General features: G+C 45.8%; 2 protein-coding genes across 2 annotated transcripts in view; one reads left to right on the top strand and one right to left on the bottom strand.

Moving 5' to 3' along the window:
* The window catches only part of LOC127568883 (keratinocyte-associated protein 3), a 440,350-nt gene that overhangs the window by 206,929 nt on the left and 209,760 nt on the right, over positions 1-23,661 (top strand). The gene's annotated exons all lie outside the window — the stretch shown is intronic.
* LOC127568881 (endonuclease domain-containing 1 protein-like) lies at positions 5,064-18,614 on the bottom strand. The gene is made up of 2 exons (XM_052013110.1): positions 18,270-18,614; positions 5,064-10,089 (listed from the first exon to the last, which is right to left on the bottom strand). Exons 1-2 carry the CDS (start codon positions 18,564-18,566, stop codon positions 9,226-9,228), a joined length of 1,161 nt encoding a protein of 386 aa, XP_051869070.1. The 5' UTR covers positions 18,567-18,614; the 3' UTR covers positions 5,064-9,225.

Below are 23,661 nucleotides of genomic sequence, written 5' to 3'. Positions count from 1 at the left end.
TTCCTAGTAGTTAGAAGAGCTAGTAACCATGAAACAAGAGTTTGTCTAATGTAATGGTTAATTCATTGGTAAAGCCAGAAAACATTTCAAGGAACAAACAACTTCCTAAATCCATTAGATGCAGAGTCATATGTCGGGTCCTTACAGATATTGAAAGTAGGCTTTAGAAAGAGGAAATGTGCTTGCAAAACAAGAGACTTCTCTCTATACAATCAATAACGTTTCAGTAGATATTTAATAATGCAAATCTAGGGAATTTAAAATGGAAAATGAGATGGCAGATGAATTAAGTGGATAATTTGCATCAGTCTCCACTATACAGGATGCAAGTAAATACAGAATTACAGAATACATCACAGAAATAATTCTAAACTGGGAATTGGAAATACAATCACCAAGACAGTGTTACTTGTTGGAGCTGGTGGCTGACAATTCCCTGGGTCTGACAGATTTCATCTGAGGATCTTAAAACAAGTGGCTCATGAGAGAGTTGATACACTGGTATTAATTTTCCAAAAATTCCCTGGACTCAGGGAAGGTTCCATTAGATTGGAAAACAGCAAATGTAATTGCTGTCGACTGTCCATTCCCCTGCACAGACCCGCTGAGTTCCTCCAGCATCTTGTTTCTTGCTACAGTCTCCAGTATCTGCAGTCTCTTGTCCCAGCAAATGTCAGTTCTTTACTTAAAAGGGTAGCTGGCAGAAAAACAGGAAACTAATTACCAGTTAGAAACAGTTTGAAGCTGTTATTTATAGCAGAGTGCTTTGAAAAATTCAAGATAATATGGGCATGTCAACATGGCTTTGTGGAAAAGGTTTGACCAGTCTATTGGAGTCCTTTTGTGGATAGGGAGGAACCAGTGTTGTACTATGGTTTTGGGAAGGTATCTGATCAAAGGTATTGAAGACAAGAAAAACATATGTAGCGGGAGATAACATGGAAGGTTGGCTGGCTAACGGGAAACAGAGAGTAGGCATAAATGAGTCTTTATTTTGGGTGGCAAGAGGTAAGGAGTGATGTGCCGCAGGGATCGACGTGGCGAAGGCACCAGAGGGATTGTTGCCAAAGTTGGTGACAACACAAAGATAGGTCAGCAAGCGAGTAGTGAAGAGGACATGAGGAGGCTACAGAGGGGGATAGAGAGTTTAAGTGAGTGGGCAAAGATCTGGCAAAGGAAGCACAATGTGGGGAAAAGATGAGTGTCCATTGGGGCAGGGATAATAAAAGAACAAGCATTTTATCTAAATGGTGGGAGATTGCAGAGCTCGGACATGCTGAGGGCACTGACTGTGCTCCTGTAGGAATTGCAGCAAGCTCGTGCAAATGCTGCAAGTGCAGGGAAGGTCTATGTAGATGTCTCCCTGATGGATTTTCCCACACTGTTACATTGCAGTGACAGTCCAGATAATGTGCTCATGAACCAGTCTCTCAACTTCTCCCTTATTAGTAAGTCCTGATTAAATACCTCGGGGAACATTGAATGGAAGTACCCTATCTGGTAAGAGGTGGGGTAAGAAAGGAGGGGAGTTGCTTTTTGGATTAGGGAGAACATCACTGCGGTACTTAGAGAGGATATTCGTCCAGTGAGACTATATGGGTGGAACTTAAGAAATAAGAAGGGGATGATCACTCTGATGGGATTGGACTAGAAAACCCCCAATAGTCAGTGGGAATTAAAGGAACAAATATGTAGGGAGATTGCAAATAGCTGTAAGAATAGTAGGGTTGTAATAGCAGGTGATTTTGCCTTCCCTACTATTGACTGGGACTGCTATAGTGCAGAATGATGCAGAATTTGTTAAATGTGGTCAGGGAAGTTTTTACAAGCAATATGTCGATGGCCCTGCTCGAGAGGGGACAAGACTGAACCTCCCATTGGGAAATGAGGTTGGGCAAGTGATTGAAATGTCAGTAGGGGGAGCACTTTGGGACCAGTGACCATAATTCTTTTAGTCTTAAAATAGTTCTGGAAAAAGATAGGACTGAACCGCAAGATAAAGCCCTGTGTACTAACCTCTCAAAAGTTCCACTGATGGATTATTTGGGAATGACACATCAGCGACATGTGGTCTCAGTGTAAATATTGTAAGCAATATGCTCGCTACAGCGCATGAAGATAATGCCAAGCCCCACTTGCATAATTTATGAATACAGTGTATTGTCACTAGGACCTCCACAACTTGATGTCACATTGCGATAGGATCTGTTGCTCTGGTCAAGTCTGTAAGACGAATGGTGTGGGCTCTCTCAAGTACCTGTTCTCAACAACAGGTGGATATCACGTGATAGCCCACCACAACCTGAACGTTTAATTCAATTCATGGAACCTAGTAATCACTCTCAGCAAAATTATTACAGCCTTTGGTGAGGAAAACACTTATGGAAATACCAAGTGTTGGGGATGGTTCTGGGTGATGGAGAGTTTGAGTCGTCCAATGACAATTCAATGAAGATCCAGGCACGGTAGTGTAGTGGTTAGTGTAACACAGCACTAGTGACCCAGGTTCAATTTCACCGCCGTCTGTAAGGAGTTTGTACGTTCTCCCCGTGTTGTGTGGGTTTCCTCCGGGTGCTCTGGTTTCCTCCATCATTCCAAAGACCTACAGGTTAGGAAGTTGTGGGCATGCTATGTTGGCGCCGGAAACGTGGCGACACTTGTGGGCTGCCCCCAGAACACTCTACGCAAAGATGCATTTCACTGTGTATTTTGATGTACATGTGACTAATAAAGATATCTTATCAAGATAAATAAGTCTACAGTGAGGAAATGGTTTTGTTCTGTCTGGGTGATCTGGGTGATACACAGCTCTCTAAATCAGCCCATTATTAGACCCTGGTTTCCCAGGCTCCCAGAACCGACTGCACAAAAACAGGTTTTAGATGAGAGGACAGAGTTTTAAAGGGGATCTGAGGTACAATTTTCTTATCTGGAATGCGCTGGCAGAGGAGAGGGTGTAATTACTACATCTAGGAGGCACTGAGACAGACCCTTGAATAGGCAAGGCCTAGAAGGAAACAGACAAGTGGGATTAGTGTACATGACCAAAACGGTGAGCATGGGCTGAAGAACCTGCTTCAATGCTGTAAGGGGAACAGGTATGAAAGGGATCCATATCAGTCCATATGTCTCATTGACCAGCTCGAACTGATCAATGCCGACCCCTTTAAGCCTGTTCCTATTATGGCATCACTGGATTAACGTTCCTCAACAGCTGATAGGCTGTATATCTTTAGAATAGGATAGGCTTTAGAATATAGAAGAGTAAACACAGGAACAGGCCCTTCGGCCCACAATGTCTGTGCCGACCATGATGCCAAACTAAATCTCTTCTGCCTGCACGTGATCCCTCCATTCCCTGCGTATTCAAGTGTCTAAACTCATAAATACCACTATTGTATATGCTGTAGCAGCCTGTTCCAGGCAAAATTATTCTTTTTCATTCACTTCAGTCGGAAGAACTTGCATTTACACAGCACGATTAATGATCCAAGGACATCTCCAAGCCCTTTATTTCCATTTTGCAACTTCCTGAAACATTTTGTTGTCTATGTCACCATGTGGAAAAGAGTAGCAAAATTCCACACAGCAAGACCTTAGTGACATGGTGTCATGACAACAACCTTTCCCTCAATGTCAGCAAAACAAAAGAGCTGGTCGTTGAATTCAGGAAAGGAGGCGGTGTACATGCACCGTCTACATGAATGGTGCTGAGGTCGAGAGGGTTGAGAGCTTCAAGTTCCTGGGATTGAACATCGCCAATAGTCTGTCCTGGTCCAACCATGTAGACGCCACGGCCAAGAAAGCTCACCAGCACCTCTACTTCCTCAGGAGGCTAAAGAAATTTGGCATGTCCCCTTTGACACTCACCAACCTTTACTGATGCACCATAGAAAGCATCTTATCTGGATGCATCACAGCTTGGTACGGCAACTGCTTTGCAGTTTCTTGCAGTCCCAGGCAGAATTGTGGACACAGCTCAGTATATCACGGAAACCAGTCTCCCCTCCATGGACTCTGTCTACACCTCTCACTGCCTTGGTAAAACAACCCAGCATAATCAAAGACCCCACCCACCTGGGTCATTCTCTCTTCTCCCATCAGGCAGAAGATACAAAAGCCTGAAAGCACATACGACCAGGCTCAAGGACAGCTTCCATCTGTTATAATATTGAATGTTTTCCCAGTAAAATAAGATGGACTCTTGACCTCACAATCTACCTTGTTTGACCTTGCACCTTATTGTCTGCCTGCACTGCACTTTCTCTGTAGCTGTGACACTTTACTCTGCATTCTGTTATTGTTTTACCCTGTACTATCTCAATTCACTATGTAATGAATTGATCTGTATGAATGGTATGCAAGACAAATTTTTCACTGTACCTCAGTACAAGCAAAAATAATAAACCAATTCCAGTTCCAAGATTCCACAAAAATACAATGAAAATTGTGTTGCAGGGAAGAGCAGAACTTCTTCAAGGTGGGTAGTTCTGAAAAAAGAAGTAACAGTGAATTCAGCAATAACCCAAAATAAAGTACTGTGGATGCCAAAAACCTGAGAAAAAGAAGACCCTGGTAGAATCCATGGAGCGTGAAACAGTCTGTGATCATAGACATTAGCTCTGTTTCACTCTATACAGAGGGGTTCCAGTGTCTGCAGCATGTTGCTTTTGTTATAATGGGGAAAATGTTGGCATTCTGGATGAGAGGCAGAGAGATGAAAGTGTCAAGAATTTCAAAATATTTAGAACGGGATCAGTGAAGTTAGTGTCACGGTAGTGTAGCAGTTAGCGTAACGCTATTACAGTGCCAGCAACCCAGGTTCGATTCCAGCCACTGTGTGTAAGGAGTTTGTACGTTCTCCCCGTGTCTGCGTGGGTCTCCTCTGGGTGTTCTGGGTTCCTCCCACATTCCAAAGACGTACAGGTTAGGAGCTGTGGGCACGCTATGTTGGCGCCGGAAGAGTAGCGACACTTGCGGGCTGCCCCCAGAACATTCTCAGTAACACAAAGAACACATTTCACTGTGTGTTTCAATGTACATGTGACTAATAAATAAATATCTTGTACAAGGCATGAAATGATTATTTATTTTTGCACATTTATCACAATATATTGGAATTACATTGTGAATTACACACTAATTCAGTCTCAGTATCAAATCCAGTTAGCAATTTCATTCTGTTTTATTCACTATTTGAATAAAGATTAGTTCATAAATTATAAATACAGATTTTATCCAGCACCATAACGAAAATCACACATGATTGGATTCTGTCAATTAACAGCAGTGATTGTAGAGCAGAGCACCCATGACACAAGAGGTTCTGCAGATGCTGGAATCTGGAGCAACACACACAAAATGCTGGAGGGACCACACATGCTGAGTTCCTCCAGCATCTTGTGTGAGGACACCTATGAGCAGCCACTTACAAATACACCGCATGCTTTCAAAACCTCCCTGTGGAACATATTGGCTGACAGTTTGCAGTTGTAGTGATGTTGAAGCTGTTGATATTTGCTGTCATTGCACTGTGCATGTGACAGCAACTTCTGCATCTCTCATGTGCATTTAGGCAGGTGTATCATTACTTTCAGTGGTCTCCAGGTCCTCCTCCTCGTTCCCTGTTTAGCAACCACCTGGTCTGTACTTCAGAAACCAGTGATCTGCTGAGATTTCAGAGGAATTTCCAAACTATTTTTACGTAAAACAACTCTGAAAATGTTAATGGAGTAGCGAGTCAAAATCTTCAACTTTTAAAATCTTATGCATATGGATTGTATTTTGTCTACCTGCACTACACTTTCTCTGTAACTGCAACATTATATTCTGCATTCTGTTTTTTTGTTTTACTGCCTTGAAGTACTTATGTATGGCATGATCTGTCTGGATGGCATGTAAACAAAAGCTGTTCACTGTATCTCAGTACACATAATAATAAATCAACACTAATTATAATCGCCATATATTTCAAAAATCAATGGATTTTAAAACAATACAATTTTATATTTTTCTACTTCTAAAAAAATTGTTGGATTATGTCAGCAACTAACTTCATCACACATCTGTCTCCCATTCAGTATTTTAAGATCCATAAAGCATTTCAATGTTAGTTTAAAATTGCACTGATTGCTTGAGAATGCTTCGATGTGATTGGCTGCCCAGCCTGCTCAATGACTTCACTTGGAGCTCAGGCGTCAACAAAACCACAACCAACACGGGGAAAGGGGATGTCCGGACAACGGAGACGATGAGGTCTCTGGAGGGAACTTTGTTCCAGGCTAGCAATGAGTCTCATCCTTTGCCACTGACCACAAAATAGGAGCTGATGACTCATGTTGTGAAGGGTTATCAGAATGCTGAACACACACACACGGAATAAACAACACACAGACACATGTCTGTACACAGTTAACCGAAATGACAATCTATATGTAGCCATTTTTTAAAAACTAAAACCACAATAAGATCATAATTGAGTCAGCTAGTAGAACCACTGCCTCACAGTGCCAGAGACCCAGGTGAAATCCTGACCTCTGTGTGTGTGTGTGTGTGTGTGTGTGTGTTTGTGTGTGTGTGTGTGTGTGTGTGTGTGTGTGTATGTGTGTGTGTGTGTGTGTGTGTGTGTGTGTGTGTGTTTAGAGTTTGCACGTTCTCCCTGTGACCACGTGGGTTTCCTCCAAGTGCTCCGGTTTCCTCCCACATCCCAAAGACATACATGTTTACCAGGTTAATTGGACAGTAAGTTGCCCCTAGTGTGTCGGTGTGTGGCAGAATCTGGGGGAAGTTGATGAGAAGTGGGGTTAAGTGTCAGATCAGTGTAAATGGGTGGTTGGTAGTTGGCGCGGACTCAGTGGGCTGAAGGGCCTGTTTCCGTGCTGTGTCTCTCTGTGAGTACAAGAGAAGGAAACAAGAGAAGACCTGCTCCATCTTGTCGTGTCATGGCACAGCGGGTAGTGCAGCTGTTCTCACAGCTCCAGGGTTCGATCCTGACCTCCGACCCTGTCTGTGTGAAGTTTGCACTTTCTCCCTGTGATTTCCCCCCATATCTCAGAGATGTGGGAGTTGGTAGGTTAACTGGCCTCCGTAAATTGCCCCCAGTTTGGGAGAATTGGGGTGTGGAGGGGGGACGGTGAGGTTAATGGGCATGTGTCAATGTGTAGGTTGCAGGAAAATAAGGGGAGAAATAGGATTCCCCTGAGAGCTAGTATAGGGCTGAATAGTCTCCTCTGCTATAAAGGGTCTGCAAGGCAGATCCTATGCCTTGTCCACTTTCCCACCTGATCCCCAAATTATACATTTGGCATCGAAAAATCTACCAATCTTAATCTTGAATCCAGTCAGTGCTGGAGAGCCCCTGAGGTAGAGATCACTGGAAGAAAACTGGGAATTTTATCACTAAACACAAAGGATTTGTTAATGAGGATTGTCCTAATTCTGTACTGCCTTTACTGAGATAGATCTGTGCTGATGGGCTTACATCTTCCTCCAGTGTGGGCCATTCCTGGCTGTGGATCCATTCTCTTCGAATACAGAGCTACAGCACACAACACACACAGCCTCTCTACCGTAATCTTTGTAATAACCGTCCAACCGGTAGTTGTAGACTTGTGTTAGTTTGGCACTTTGGAGATTATAGCATGAAATGGAGTGAATAGAAATCCTGGCTTTGAAGTTACCTGGACAGAAATCAAATGCAGTGTCAAACTGCCTGCTGATTCACTGAGTTTTTTTTTAAAAACAGGCAGCGTTCGTTCAATTTTCCTTCATAAACATCTTGTTTCTTTTGTGTTCTCAGGTTGTGTACCAATCAGCTGCTGGAAGCAATGTCCCCTTTATCTACTTGGTACAATCTCACCTGGTTGTAAATACAGTTGTTCCTCGATTTACAAAAGGAATGCATTCCTGGAAAACTTTTCATTAATTGGAATTTCACAAATTTGGGCAAAAAAACATTTTGGGTACTTTGGTAGTGTATCCCTCTAGACTGAGAGTTAAGTACTATTTGCCACAGCAAGATATCAGACTGCAAGTAGAAGGCACATATTGCAAAGAGGCAATGGTATTTTTGTGAAACTTTGTAAAGTGGTTGTTTCATAAATCGAGGAATAACTCTACTAAGTATCTTAAACTTCCCTGTTCCAAAGGAAACAACCCAGACTATCATGTGAAAATAATCCCACATCTGAAATGTAGGATCATGCTGGAAATGGGAAGGTTTCTCAACCCAATTCTCCAGAGATTTGGAAGCAAAAATACTGGAGACCTAAAATTAAAACAGAAAATCCCAAGGACAGTAAAACTCCAATAATCACCTGTTCACCAATCTTGATGGTACAGGATCTGACTCACTGGAACCCCAGTTCCTGCTCTCCCTGTAAACACACAGGGACCCCATTCCACATCTCCCTTGAATTACCGGGGACTCTTTCCTCTGCTGCCTTAAATTCATTGGGGCCACTTCCACACTCCCTTTAAACTCACCAAACCCTTTTTCCAGGGCTTTTAAGAGGGGCTTGGATGGGCACATGAATGAGAGGAAAATGGAGAGATATGGGCATTCTGTAGGTAGGAGGGATTAGCCATGTCGGCAAAACATTGTGGGCTGAAAGGCCGGTTCTGTGCTGTACTGTTCTATGTTCTATGTTCTAACTCCTTTAAGCTCCTGGAATTAAAAGTGTGTTGGGTATTAATAGGAGTAACATCCAACAGTCTGGAAATTCTGTCAACCTGTCACTGAAGTCCCAAACTACCAGATTATTGGAGTTTTTTTCCAGCAGCTGGTTGCTTTTAACTCCAGAGTTTTGAACCAATTGGGAAGCCAAGGATTTCCATTTCTTTTACAACCATTCTTTGAAATGTTAGCTGGGTTGAGAATAGAATTCCCTGAGTTTAGACATTAAAATACTGCAGATATTTGAAATCTGTAAAGCAGAGAATGCTGGAAATATTTTGCCCTGAAACATTAACTCTCTCAACAGATGTTGCCGACTGCTGAGTACTTCCAGCATTTCCTACCTTCTGGCAAGTTGCGATATAAAAATCTGACCGGGGGCATTTTTTGGTAGTGTTAAAAATTAGTAGTATTTCTGGAAGCCAATGTAAAGGCTGCTTGACTATGATGAAGAGAGTGCTGAGAAATGCAACGAGACTGGCAAACATTGAGAAGACTTGCTCATCGTGAAAGGGACAGAAGATGACACCAATAGGCCAGTGGGTGTAACGTCAGGGATTATTGACGAGAATCCCAAAGGCACTTATGAGGACAAATCCAACCACCATGGCAACACCGTGCAGAACTGGAGCGATGGACTTGGCGATCTCCAACACACCAGACAACGTGGTGTGGACCGTGGCTCCACTGGGAACCAGTAGGCTAGAGCGGATGAACTGTAGTGTTGCTGTGATTGCTTTGAAGCCAAATGGTCGGAGTAGGGAGCTCCCAGTGTTGTTGACGGGATTGAGTATCTTGTCTTCAATCAGTCCCTCCACTTCCTTGAAGGTTTGCTCTTCGTCATTCTCCCTTGTCCCCCGGCAGCTTTGAAAAAGTGCGCTCACCTGCAGCTTTTTCTGAAGCTCCCTCACCGTCAGGTGTTTCGTGACTTGCTCCGGCTTCATCTCCTTCATGAATGCAAAGGAGAAATCTCTATTGTACACCAGCACCTCCGGCCCCTCTGACGGCACCTGGCCACTGAGACAGTGGTCGTTATTTTGATCCTGTGAGAAAGTGCAGCAGAGAGCTGTCCAGACCGACTTGGGCACCGAGACCCTGTTTTTGATTTTGAACTTGGTCGGGTCGGCAGAGCCAGTCAGCAGATACATCGTGCGTCCCGACTTGTGACATATCTGCGCCAACTTTTTGGCAACCGATTCTGCCTCCTGGTACCACCTGATGTTGGCTCCACGCTCCTTGGGCACCGCATTAGTCAGGGTGCAGGTGGCTGTGGCGCTCTCTCTGTCATTCAGTGAGAAGGGGTAGAGATGTCCCCGGTCATACCCAGAGTCCTGGTAATCTTCATCTGTCGCCTGCTTTTCACTGCCGGCCATTGTGCTGCTTCTCATCTCACTCTGGGCATTTTGGTTGTCGATCTGTAATCAGTGCAGATCGAAGCATAAGGAAAACAGTTGCCCAGCACAACCTGACTCCCAGTAATCATCACAAAATACATTTTAACATACAACATACAGCACAGGAACAGGCCCTTCGGCCCACGATGTCTGTGCCAAACACGATGCCGAATTAAGCTAAATCTCTTCTGCCTGTACATGATCCATATGCCCCCCATTCCCTGCGCATTCACGTGCCTCACGAAAAGCCTCTTAAACACCACCATCATATCTGCTTCCACCGCCCCGGCAGCCCATTCCTGGCACCCACCACTCTGTGTCAAAAACTTGCCCCACACGTCTCCTTTAAACTCTCCCCCTCTCACCTTAAATGCATGTCATAGAACATAGGACACTACAGCACAGTACAGGCCCTTCAGCCCACAATGTTGTGCCGACATTTTATCCTGCTCTGAGAACTATCTAACCCTTCCCTCCCACATAGCCCCCTATTTTTCTATCATTCATGTGTCTACCTAAGAGCTTCTTGAACGTCCCTAATGTATCTGCCCCCACAACCTCTGCAGGCAGTGTGTTCCACGCACCCACCACTCTCTGTTTAAAAAACTTACCCCTGACATCCCCCTTATACCTTCCTCCAATCACCTTAAAATTATGTCCCCTCGTGTTAGCCATTGTTGCCTTGGGAAAAAGTCTCTGACTGTCCACTTGATCTATGCCTCTTATCATCTTGTTCACCTCTATCAAGTCACCTCTCATCCTCCTCCTCTCCAAAGAGAAAAGCCCTAGCTCACTCACCTATCCTCATAAGACATGCTCTCCAATCTAGGCAACATCCTGGTAGATTTCCTCTGTACCCTCTCTAAAGTTTCCATATCCTTCCTGTAATGAGGCGACCAGAACTGAACACAATACTCCAAGTGTGGTCTGACCAGAGTTCTATAGAGCTGCAACATCACCTCACGGCTCTTGAACTCAATACCCCGACTAATGAAGGTCAACACTCCAAACACTTTCTTAACAACCCTTTTGTCCTGCGTGCCAACCTTGAGGTTGCCTCTAGTTTTTGGCATTTCTACCCCAGGATAAAGACCATCTAACCTATCAGCCTCCAACCCTCCAGAGAAAACAATGCAAGTTGGTCCAACCTCTCCTTATAGCTCATACCCTCTAATCCAGGCAGCATCCTGGTGAACCTCTTCAGTACCCTTTCCAAAGCCCCCACATCCTTCCTGAAATGGGGCGACCAGAACTGCACACAATAGTCCCAAGTGCAGTCTAACCGAAGTTTTATACAGCTTCAACATGACTTCCTTACTCTTATACTCAATGCCAATGCTGAAGCAAGCTTGCCATATTTTAAATAATAAAAGTTAAAGGCTCATTGTATCAGCAGAGAAATGCATAGAACCCATGGAAACAGGCCCTTTGATCCAGAGTCTGTACCAAGTATCAAGCACCTATTTACACTATTTACACTTATTCTACCTTAAATCTCCCCAACTTCTTAGTTACAGAGACATCAGCACGGAAACAGGCCTTCTGACCCAACTGGTCGATGCTGACCAAGAGGCCCCCGACGCTGCATTTCACAACCCCCACCATCTACGAGAACTAAGGGACATAGCAAGATTTGGGAGGTTAGATTTGAAGCAGTAGAAACTACCTCATTAAATAGATTTAAGACACAGTTAGATAGATTGTTGCATAGGAGGGGAATTAAGGGTTGTGGGGAAAAGGCAGGTAGGTGTGGGAAAGTCGACCCGCACTATAATGAAGCACACAACAGCAGAACCAAGGAGCGTATGATTAATACTTTATTATCTTAATGCTAGCGGTAGTGAGGGATACAGAGAAAGAGTAAACAGTGTAACCCAAGCTCTGTACTGATCCCCACTCAGAGATTTGCAGGTTAGTGTCCCTCCTTTTGTACTTAATCCGTGGGAAACCTCCATGGGAAGTTGCACATACTTGGGCGGTTGCTTACAGCAAGCTTTTAGCAAAACAAGATATGTCTTAAGCACTTCTTTGTTTCTCACCAGCACATTTTACAGTCATAACTATAGTCATACCATGGTTGAGGCAATATCACGCCATGGTGAGACTATAGTCACACCATTAACCCTTACATTTCCAGCCATTAACCCTTACATTTCCAGTTACCTTTTACAGGTGGAGCTGAGCCCACGGCCAGATCAGCTATGATCTTATTGAATGGCGGAGCAGGCTCCATGGGCCAGATGGCCGACCCCTGCTCCTATTTCTTACGTTCTCACTCTCTAACTGCTCCCACTCACTCACCGACCAGGTAACCTTGTTTACAGCATATCCCCAGGGTCACCTTGGTTTCACCCTGTCAGATACGTCCGATGAACAGATATAAACTCGTTCACTTGAGTTTAGAGAAATGAGAGGGGATCCCACCAAAAGGTACAAAATTCTGACAGGGCCCGATAAGCAGACTCTGGGGAGGATGCTCTCCTTTGCTGAGGGTCAGGTTTACTCAACATAACCTCAGTTCCAATTCTGGGTCTGCAGCCTCAAATAAGCAGTCAATGTTTCGGGCTGAGACCATCAGGACCTGATCCTGATGAAGGGTCTCGGCCTGAAACGTCCACTGCTTATTTCCCTCCATGGATGCTGCCTGACCTGCTGAGTTCCTCCAGCATTTTGTGTGTGTTGCTCCAGATTCCAGCATCTGCAGAATCTCGTGTGTATCAATGACTTAACTCTGGTTATCAGCCTCTCTGCTAAGGGAAATAGTTCTTTCCTGTTCACCCTGTCTGAGCCTCTCATGATGTTATAGACCTCAATTCATCTTCCCTCGGTTTCCTTTGTCCCAAGGGAAACCGCCAGCCCACTCATAATTATAGTTCTTCAGCATAGTGATAGCTTTAGTAAGTCTTCCCTCCTGCTTTCACATCCTGTGGTGTGGTGACCAGAATAGTATTCCAGCTCCGGCCCACCCAATCTTTTACGCAACTCTAGCGTGACCTTCTCGCTCTCGTATTCTGCCAGTAATGGAGAGTAACCCATTCGTTTTCTTAATATATACAAACATTCAGCTTGGGAGCAGGAGTAGGCCACTCGGCCCCTCAATCCTGCCCCGCCATTCAGTACAATCGTGGCTGATCTCACCGCAAGCTCAATTCCAACCTACATCGCAACCTCCCTGTGGTAACCTGCCCCACCATCTTCAGGGCTTTATGGTCAGTCATTGCAAGCTTTTCCCATTCCTCCACACCTAGAGGTCATAGATTCATACAGCTCGGAAGCAGACCACTGAATCCATGCCAAATATCAAGCACCAATTTATACTGATCCTGCTTTAGTCTCCCAACTCCTTAGTTTCCAATCATTTACTGTGCATGGCTTTGTCTTGCTTGCTCCCTCCAAATGCATTACCTCACACTTCTCCAGAATGCATTACACCCACCACTTTTTGGCCCACCTGACTAGACTATTGATATCTTCCCGCCGTCTAATGCTTCCTTCATAACTGTAAAGGATATTATCAATATTGGTGTCAACAGCAAATGTCAGGTCAACCATGAATGATGGAGCTCGTTCCTTGCTCTGCATTCCAATGCTCAGGAGCTGCAGGACCAGCCCAAGGAATGACTACATGTTGTTTTCAACTTCAAGAGGTACCTGAACGGCCAAGGCATGGAAGGCTCTGGACCAAATGCTGGGAAGAGGGAATAGTATTGATGGGTACTCAATAGTCATCACAGACACAGTGGGCTGAAGGGCAGGACTGAAGTCAAATATGGGACAGGCCAGGTAAGGTTCTCCCTTCTCTGCCATGAGGCAGAAGATACAGGAGCCTGAGGGCACGTACCACCAGGCTTATGGACAGCTTCTACCCCACTGTGATAAGACTATTGAACAGTTCCCTTATACGATGAGATGGACTCTGACCTCACAATCTACCTTGTTGTGACCTTGCACTTTATTGCACTGCACTTTCTCTGTAGCTGTGACACTTTGTACTGTTATTGTTTTTACCTGTACTACCTCAATGCACTTTGTACTAACTCAATGTAACTGCACTGTGTAATGAATTGACCTGTACGATCGGTACAAGTGACAATAATAAACCAATACCAATGTGGACAGGGTATCATTAACCAACCAGCTGGCTTGTCAGCACTGCAGGAAATGAATTTAATAGACAAAGCTGTGGCAATAGCAGAACCAGGTTGCTGCTACAGAGCTGTGGCTGGAAGTTAGATTTAACCATTTTTTGAGCCACATTAAACAGGTGCCTTTTATGCAGATGCACAAATAGCTCACGCACTCGATGCACAATGATCAACCAATCGGGAAGTTTCAGCGGAGCACTCACCCAAATTGTAGTAGGAAAGTAAAGGAAGTACTATTTTTTACTACCGCCACCTTACTCCTACCACCATTTGAGTTCAAGAGCTGCGAGGTGATGTTGCAGCTGTATAGAACTCTGGTCAGGCCACACTTGGAGTATTGTGTTCAGTTCTGGTCGCCTCATTATAAGAAGGATGTGGAAGCTTTAGAGAGGGTGCAGAGGAGATTTACCAGGATGTTGCCTGGATTGCAGATTGTGTCTTATGAGGATAGGTTGAGCGAGCGAGGGCTTTTCTCTTTGGAGAGGAGAAGGATGAGAGGTGACTTGATAGAGGTGTACAAGATGATAAGAGGCATAGATTGAGTGGACAGTTCCCAGGGCGAAAATGGCTAACACGAGGGGGTACAATTTTAAGGTGATTGGAGGAAGGTATAAGGAGGATGTCGGGGGTAAGTTTTTTTTTGTACACAGAGTGGTGGATGCGTGGAACACACTGCCGGCAGAGGTTGTGGGGGCAGATACATTAGGGATATTTAAGAGACTCTTAGATGGAAACATGAATGATAGAGAAATGGGGGGCTATGTGGGAGGGAAGGGTTAGATAGATATTAGAGCAGGATAAAATGTCGGCACAACATTGTGGGCCGAAGGGCCTGTACTGTGCTGTAATGTTCTATTCAGCCTGTCAAATACCAATTCCATGCAAAAGCAACTCAGCCCATCCCACCGTCCCCCAGCCCAAAAAAATTCTTTCCTTTCAGATACTTACCCAGTCCTCCATTGAATGCCACAAGTGGACCGGCCTCTAGTGCTCCCCCTGCAGTTTATTCCAGATTCCAAACACTCGCTGGGTAAAAGAATTCTCTCTCCTGTCACATTTAGTTCTTTGGCTTGTCATCATCATTAAGAACATAAGAACCAGGAACAGGAGGCCAATCAGCCCCTCAACCTGCTCTACCACTCATAGTCATAGTCATACAGCACAGTAACGGACCCTTCAGCCCAACTGGTCTATGCCAACCAAGAGGCCCCATCCAAGCTAGTCCCACTTGCCAGCATTTGGCCCATAACCTTCTCAACCTTTCCAATTCATGTACCAATGCCTCTTAAATGTTATTAATTGTACTTGCCTCAACCAGTTCCTATGGCAGCTCATTCCAACAGCTTTGTGTAAAAAAAAGTTGCCCCTCAAGTTCCTATTAAATCCCTCCCCTCTCACCTTAAATCTATGTTCTCTAGTTATTGATTCCTCAACCCTGGGAAAAAGACTGAGTGCATTCACCCTATCTATGCCCCTCATTATTTTATACACCTCTATAAGATCACGTCTCAGTCTCCCACACTCTAAGGAAAAAAGTCCTACCCTGTCCAACCTCTCCCCATGACTCAGTCCCTGAAGTCCTGGCAACATCCTTGTAAATCTCCTCTGTGCTCTTTCCAGCTTAATGACATCTTTCCTATAGCAGGGTGACCAAAACTGAACAGTACTCCAAGTTTTGGAACAGTGGGGAGGAGGTTGTGCATTCCAGAGATGGATGAATTTACATAGAGGTGTGTATGTGGAACGAGCTGCCAGTGGAAGTGGTTGAGGCAGGTACAATAACGACTTTTAAAGGACAGTTGGACATGTACATGGATAGGAAAGGTTTAGTAGGTTATGGACCAAAGGCAGGCAAACGGGACTAGCTTCAGTGGACATACTTGTCGGCATGGACCAGTTGGGCCGAAGGGCCTGTTTCCATTGCTATATGACTCTATAAACTGCCCCAACACACACAAAGTGCTGGAGGAACTCAGCAGGTCAGGCAGCATCTATGGAGGGAAATAACCAGTTGACGTTTCGGGCCGAGACCCTTCATCAGGACCGGAAAGGAAGAGGGCAGAAGCCGGAAATGAGAAGGTCAGGGGAGGGGGAGGGGGAGGAGCACAGGCTGGCGGGTGATAGGTGAGTCCACTTCAACTCTACATCCCACTCCCAGACCAACATGTCTATCCGCGGCCTCCTCTTCTGCCACGTCGAGGCCTGACGCAGGTTGGAGGAACAATGCCTCATATCCCAACTTGGGAGTCTCCAACCTGACGGCCTCAACATCGATTTCTCCAACTTCCGGTAACCCCGCCCTTCTCCCCCCTCCTTGTCTTCCCTCATTCCTGTGGCCCCCTCCCCCCTTCTCTTCCCCCTCCCCCACCCTCATGACCTGCCCATCCATTCCCCACCTCCTTCCCTTTATTCCATGGTCCACTGCCCTCTCCTACCGGATTCCTTCTTCTTCAGCCCTTTGCTCCTTCCAACCATCACCTCTCAGCTTCTTGCATCATTCCCCCACCCCCCACCCACTTACCTTTCCCCCCTCACCTGGACTCACCTCTCCCCTGCCAGCGTGTGCTCCTCCCCCTCCCCCGACCTTATTCTGGCTTCTGCCCTCTTCCTTTCCAGTCCTGATGAAGGGTCTCGACACGAAACATCGACTGTGTTTTCTCTCCATAGATGCTGCCTGACCAGAAGATACAGGAGCCTGAGGGCACGTACCACCAGGCTCAAGGACAGCTTCTACCCCACTGTGATAAGACTATTGAACAGTTCCCTTATACGATGAGATGGACTCTGACCTCACAATCTACCTTGTTTGACATTGCACCTTATTGTCTACCTGCAATGCACTTCCCTGTAGCTGTGACACTTTACTCTGCATTCTGTTATTGTTTTTACCCTGTACTACCTCAATGCTCTCTGTGCTACCTCAATGTATCTGCACTGTGTAATGAAGTGATCTGTACGAACTGTATGCAAGACATGTTTTGCACTGTACCGAGGTTACCCGGGTTCAATTCTGGCCACTGTCTGTAAGGAGTTTGTACGTTCTCCCCGTGTCTGCGTGGGTTTCCTCCGGATGCTCCGGTTTCCTCCCACATTCCAAAGACCTACAGGTTAGGAAGTTGTGGGCATGCTATGTTGGCGCCGGAAGCATGGCGACACTTGTGGGCTGCCCCCAGAACACTCTACACAAAAAGCTGCATTTCACTGTGTGTTTCGATGTACATGTGACTAATCAAGAGATCTTATCTTACAAGTGACAATAATAAACCAATACCCGCTGAGTTCCTCCAGCATTTTGTGTGTGTTGCTCCGGATTCCAGCATCTGCAGAATCTCTTGCGTCTCCTATAAAAGACCCCTCCCAAGTTCTAGATACCCTCTACACTATCCCGCCTGTCAATCCCCCTTCAGAACTCCATAAGATCTCGGGTATTGTCTCAACCTTCACCCCAGGATTCCACCTTGTGGAACGTCTCCGCATTACCGCCAGCGCATTCCAACTTTAACGTGGAGGCCAGAACTGTTCGCAGAACTCGGTGTGAGGTCTCACCAGTGCCCAGAACTCCACTCCCCTGGCGGACCAAGGCTACGAAGGGTTAGACTTAAGTGTGCGCTGATTTTGGTCTTGGCAGACATTTAGCAGTGGTTAGAGCCCATCTACCTTTCCACTTCACACCGGGACCTAACTCTAACACTTCTTATTCCTGGGTGTATTCCCGGTCCTGCCTATCCGTGCGAGGTGCTGACCTCCTTGCCTTTGTGACTCCTGACCCATTGCTCTCTGGAACAGGGTATCTCCATTAAATGCGCGGTATCGCCTGTGATATCTACCTCCCCTGGAGGACTGGTTTCAAAGTTCACTGCACAAGTTAGGAGATAAAGATCCCCACATTCTCAGCAAGTCGCAGCCATGCAGCGGAATGCACACAAGGTTTCCCTCTGCTTCACGTACGGGACGGGAGCAGGGAACTTGCTCCATTTTATAAGCCTTCTGGTTTTCGTGGGGAACAGAGGCCAGTAACACCTCGAACCAGGCAGCCAAGCCCCGGGCTCTCCTTACCTGCGGTTCATGAAACCAGGGACTGGGTCTGTAAGCTCCGCCCTCGCCCAGGGAGCAGGGATAGCGGTAGGCGGAATACACCGGGATCCTCAGGTCTGTCCGGTACAGCGTGGCGAAGTGATAGCGGTTCTTGAACCTCTGACAGATCCTAACCCTGTTTCTCTTGCTGAATCCCTTCGGCGGAACCTTGCCCTGGAAGAACCAGCCACATTCCCCGAAATCTTGGACCACTTCGGCCCGCGCTGTCCCGGGACCTTGAGTCGCCCACAGCAGCGAGAAGAGAACGACCCACACCATGTCCCAATCCCGACTGCGCAGTCGAAACTTTCGCAGTTGAAGAATGTGTTCCGCATTGTTGGACCAACAGATATGACTCCACTTCCTCAGCTGTCGATCAGTTCCCTTCCTTCTCCTGCACCGCTCAGTCAAACGCCAGGAGCTACTTAAACCAACCCTCCCCATGGGACAGGGTCCAGATCCTGCCTACTGTCACATCCAACTGCTCCCTGGCTTGTTTACCATAGGACATCAGAGAGATTTTATTTGTTCTAATTGTGTGCTTTCTAGTAAAAAAAATCTGTGTAATATATAAAAATTATCTCGTCGACTGTTTATTTCCCTCCATGGATGCTGCCTGACCTGCTGAGTTCCTCCAGCGTTTTTTCTGTGTTGCTCCAGATTCCAGCATAAAACATAGAACACAGAACGCTACAGCACAGTACAGGCCCTTCGGCCCACAATGTTGTGCCGACATTTTATCCTGCTCTAAGATCTATCTAACCCTTCCCTCCCACATAGCCCTCCATTTTTCTATCATTCATGTGTCTGAGTCTCTTGAAGGTCCCTAATGTATCTGCAGAATTTCTTGTGTCTCTGTATAACTTATGTTTTTTTTAGCTGTTTATCTGCTGCTTATCTGATGCTATGTAAGTTGGTTTATTATTGTCACATGTACTGAGGTACAGTGAAAAACTTTCTTTCGCATGCCATCAATACAGATCATATCATTACACAGTGCATTGAGGTAGTACAAGGTAAAACAATACAGACAGGAAGGATGTGGAAACTTTAGAGAGCGTGCAGAGGAGATTTATCAGGATGTTACCTTATGAGGATAGGTTGAGCAAGCTGGGTCTTTTCTGTTTGGAGAGGAGGAGGATAAGAGGTGACTTGATAGAGGTGTACAAGATGATGAGAGGCATAGATTGAGTGGACAGTTCCCAGGGCGAAAATGGCTAACACGAGGGGATACAATTTTAAGGTGATTGGAGGAAGGTATAAGGAGGATGTCGGGGGTAAGTTTTTTTTATACTTTGGATCTGTCTACTCTGGAGGGCTGTGGGGACTCACTCATCGACTACATTCAAAACTGAAATCAATGGTTTCCTGGACATTGGAGGAATCCAGGAATAGCCATGATCTTGATCATGACCTTAATGGAAGGGGAGCAGGCTCGAGGAGCTACCATTTCTTATCAGGGATTGCAGAGCAGTGTAGGTCCACTATTAAAATGTCCACTACATCTGCTGCCAAGGATACTGCTGGATTGTAGATTTTGAGTTAGAAAGGAAAATATGGAAGGAACGAGAAAGTAAATGTTATGAAGCAAATGTATAAGGAATTGATACATTGCTAATTGTATCAATTAATTGATTCTCAGTAAATGGGATGGCCCCAGTAAATGGGGAATTAAGAGAGGGCACCAGTCAATAATTTTCTCACTGACTGCTGCCCTCTCCTAATTCCCCATTTACTGCAGCCATCCCATTACTGAGAATAATTACATAGACTAATTTCCTCAGTCAATGGGGAAATAGGTAGGGCAGTAAATGGGGAATTAAGGGAGGGCACCAGTAATTGGGGAATTACAGGATGGTCACTAAATGAGGAATTAATGGTCCCAGTACACGAGGAATAGGGCAGGGCTCCAGTGAATGGAGGAAATTTGGGTCTAGTAAATGGAGACAAAGGGAATTAGGGGAGGTTACCTCAGAGGGACGGGACCTCAAACTTTACTTCAGAGGGTGGGCGCCTCTTGAACCTCAGGAAGAGGGAACAGGTTCTGCATATTGTGGGCACCTGTGGAAACCAGGGTTGGGAGGTCTCTACCACAGAGACGAGGAACATCTGGGGCTACCTTGTGGGGAATCTTGTCCTACACCTCAGAGAGTGGAGCTGTTCCTGAGAGTGTGAGAGCTGATGCAATTGTTATTCAGGGAGTGGACCTCTTGAACGGAAGCTGAGAGAGTGGAGTCCTGTGGATTGGTACTTCAGAGATGGGAATAAGGTGAGTGCCCTGGTATATGGGGAATTATGGGAGGATCGCAGTAAATTAGGCATCATGGGAGAGTCTGAGAGGTGATCTCATTGAATCTTACAGACTCTGTCTATACCTCTCGATGCCTTGGTGAAGCAGCCAGAATAATCAAGGTCCCAACCCATCTGGATCATTCTCTCTTTTCCCCTCTCCCATCAGGGAAAAGATACAGGAGCGTGAAGGCACATACCACCAGGCTCAAGGACAGCTTCTATCCCGCTGTTACGAGATTATGGGCAGGCATGGTAGTGTAGCGGTTAGCGCAAAGCTTTACAGCACCCGTGACCCGGGTTCAATTCCAGTTGCTGTCTCTTAGGAGTTTGTACGTTCTCCCCGTGTCTGCGTGGGTTTCCTCCGGGTGCTCCAGTTTCCTCCCACATTCCAAAGACGTACGGGTTAGGAAGTTGTGGGCATGCTATGTTGGTGCCGGAAGTGTGGCGACACTTGCGGGCTGCCCCCAGAACACTCTACGCAAAAAGGTGCATTTCACTGTGTGTTTCGATGTACATGTGACTATCTTACTTATCTTATTATTAAACGGTTCCCTTATACGATGAGATGGACTCTTGACCTTGTTTGACCTTGCACCTTATTGTCTACCTGCACTTCACTTCCCTGTAGCTGTGACACTTTACTCTGTCTTCTGTTATTGTTTTTACCCTGTACTATCTCAACACACTGTGTAATGAATTGATCTGTACAAACGGTATTCAAGACAAGTTTTTCACTGTACCTCAGTACAAGTGACAATAATAAACCAATACCAATTTCAATACTGGTGCCCCACAAGGTTGCGTCCTCAGCCCTCTAGTCTACTCCCTATACACACACGACTGTGTGGCCAGTTTCTGCTCTAACTCCGTCTGCAAGTTTGCAGATGGTACCACCGTTGTAGGCTATATCTCAAACAGCGATGAGTCGGAGTACAGGAAGGAGATAGAGAGCTTAGTGGAATGGTGTCATGACAAAAACCTTTCCCTCAATGTTAACAAAACAAAAGAGCTGGTCATTGACTTCAGGAAAGGGGGCGGTGTACATGCACCTGTCTACATCAATGGTGCTGAGTTCAAGAGGGTTGAGAGCATCAAGTTCCTGGGTGTGACTATCACCAACAGTCTGTCCTGGTCAAATCACGTAGATGCCGTAGCCAAGAAAGCAAACCAGCGCCTCCACTTCCTCAGGAGGCTAAAGAAATTTGCTTTGTCCCCTTTGACTCTCAACAACTTTTACTGATGCACCATAGAAAGCATCCTATCTGGATGTATCACAGCTTGGTACGGCAACTACTCTGCCCAGCACCGCAAGAAGTTGCAGAGAGTTGTGGACACAGCCCAATGCATCACAGACACCAGCCTCCCCTCCTTGGACTCTGTCTTTACCTCTCATTGTCTTGGTGTAGCAGCCAGCATAATCAAAGACCCCACCCACCCGGGACATTCTCTCTTCTCTCCTCTTCCGTCAGGTAGAAGATACAGGAGCCTGAAGGCACGTACCACCAGACTTAAGGACAGCTTCTACCCGACTGTGATAAGACTATTGAACAGTTCCCTTATACAATGAGATGGACTATGACCTCACGATCTGCCTTGTTGTAACCCAATGTAACTGCACTGTGTAAGGAATTGACCTGTACGATCAGTTTGTAAGACAAGCTTTTCACTGTACCTCGGTACAAGTGACAATAATAAACCAATACCAATACCAATACGCGATGCAGAGAGGGTGCTTTCGTGGCTTAGGAGGCTATAACCAGGGGCACAGTCAGGATACTGGGCTGACTATTTAGGACCGAGATGAGGAGAAATATCTTCACTCAGAGGATGGTGAAGTTTTGGATCTGTCTACTCTGGAGGGCTGTGGAGCCTCACTCATCGACTACATTCAAAACTGAAATCAATGGTTTCCTGGACATTGGAGGAATCCAGGAATAGCCATGATCATGATCATGACCTTAATGGAAGGGGAGCAGGCTCGAGGGTCTATCATTTCTTATCAGGGATTGCAGAGCAGTGTAGGTCCACTATTAAAATGTTCACTACATCTGCTGCCAAGGATACTGCTGGATTGTAGATTTTGAGTTAGAAAGGAAAATATGGAAGGAACGAGAAAGTAAATGTTATGAAGCAAATGTATAAGGAATTGATACATTGCTAATTGTATCAATTAATTGATTCTCAGTAAATGGGGAATTAGGAGAGGGCACCAGTCAGTAGTTTCCTCACTGACTGGTGCCCTCTCCTAATTCCCCATTTACTGTGGTCATCCCATTTACTGAGAATAATTACATAGACTAATTTCCTCAGTCCATGGGGAATAGGTAGGGCAGTAAATGGGGAATTAAGGGAGGGCACCAGTAATTGGGGAATTACAGGATGGTCACTAAATGGGGGATTAGGGGAGGGACACAGTAAATGAGGAATTAATGGTCCCAGTACACGAGGAATAGGGCAGGGCTCCAGTGAATGGAGGAAATTTGGGTCTAGTAAATGGAGACAAGGGGAATTAGGGGAGGTTACCTCAGAGGGACGGGACCTCAAACTTTACTTCAGAGGGTGGGCGCCTCTTGAACCTCAGGAAGAGGGCACAGGTTCTGCACATTGTGGGCACCTGTGGAAACCAGGGTTGGGAGGTCTCTACCACAGAGACGAGGAACATCTGGGGAAAACTTGTGGGGAATCTTGTCCTACACCTCAGAGAGTGGAGCTGTTCCTGAGAGTGTGAGAGCTGATGCAATTGTTATTCAGGGAGTGGACCTCTTGAACGGAACTCAGAGAGTGGAGTCCTGTGGATTGGTACCTCAGAGATGGGAATAAGGTGAGTGCCCTGGTATATGGGGAATTATGGGAGGATTGCAGTAAATTAGGCATCATGGGAGATTCTGAGAGGTGATCTCATTGAATCTTACAGACTCTGTCTATACCTCTCGATGCCTTGGTGAAGCAGCCAGAATAATCAAGGTCCCAACCCACCTGGATCATTCTCTCTTTTCCCCTCTCCCATCAGGCAAAAGATACAGGGGCGTGAAGGCACATACCACCAGGCTCAAGGACAGCTTCTATCCCACTGTTACAAGAT

This window comes from Pristis pectinata, chromosome 3 (genome assembly GCF_009764475.1).
Source record: "Pristis pectinata isolate sPriPec2 chromosome 3, sPriPec2.1.pri, whole genome shotgun sequence".
NCBI lineage: Eukaryota > Metazoa > Chordata > Chondrichthyes > Rhinopristiformes > Pristidae > Pristis > Pristis pectinata.
Note: the sequence above shows the minus strand (reverse complement) of the source record. Positions and strands in the feature narration are given on the sequence as shown.

Bases quoted from the DNA above. Each gene is read 5' to 3' on its own strand.
- LOC127568881 (XM_052013110.1), bottom strand. From the start codon at position 18,566: ATGGTGTGGGTCGTTCTCTTCTCGCTGCTGTGGGCGACTCAAGGTCCC. The intron at 10,090-18,269 runs GTAAGGAGAGCC...CACTGATTACAG, and splicing joins CCTGGTTTCATGAACCGCAG to ATCGACAACCAAAATGCCCA.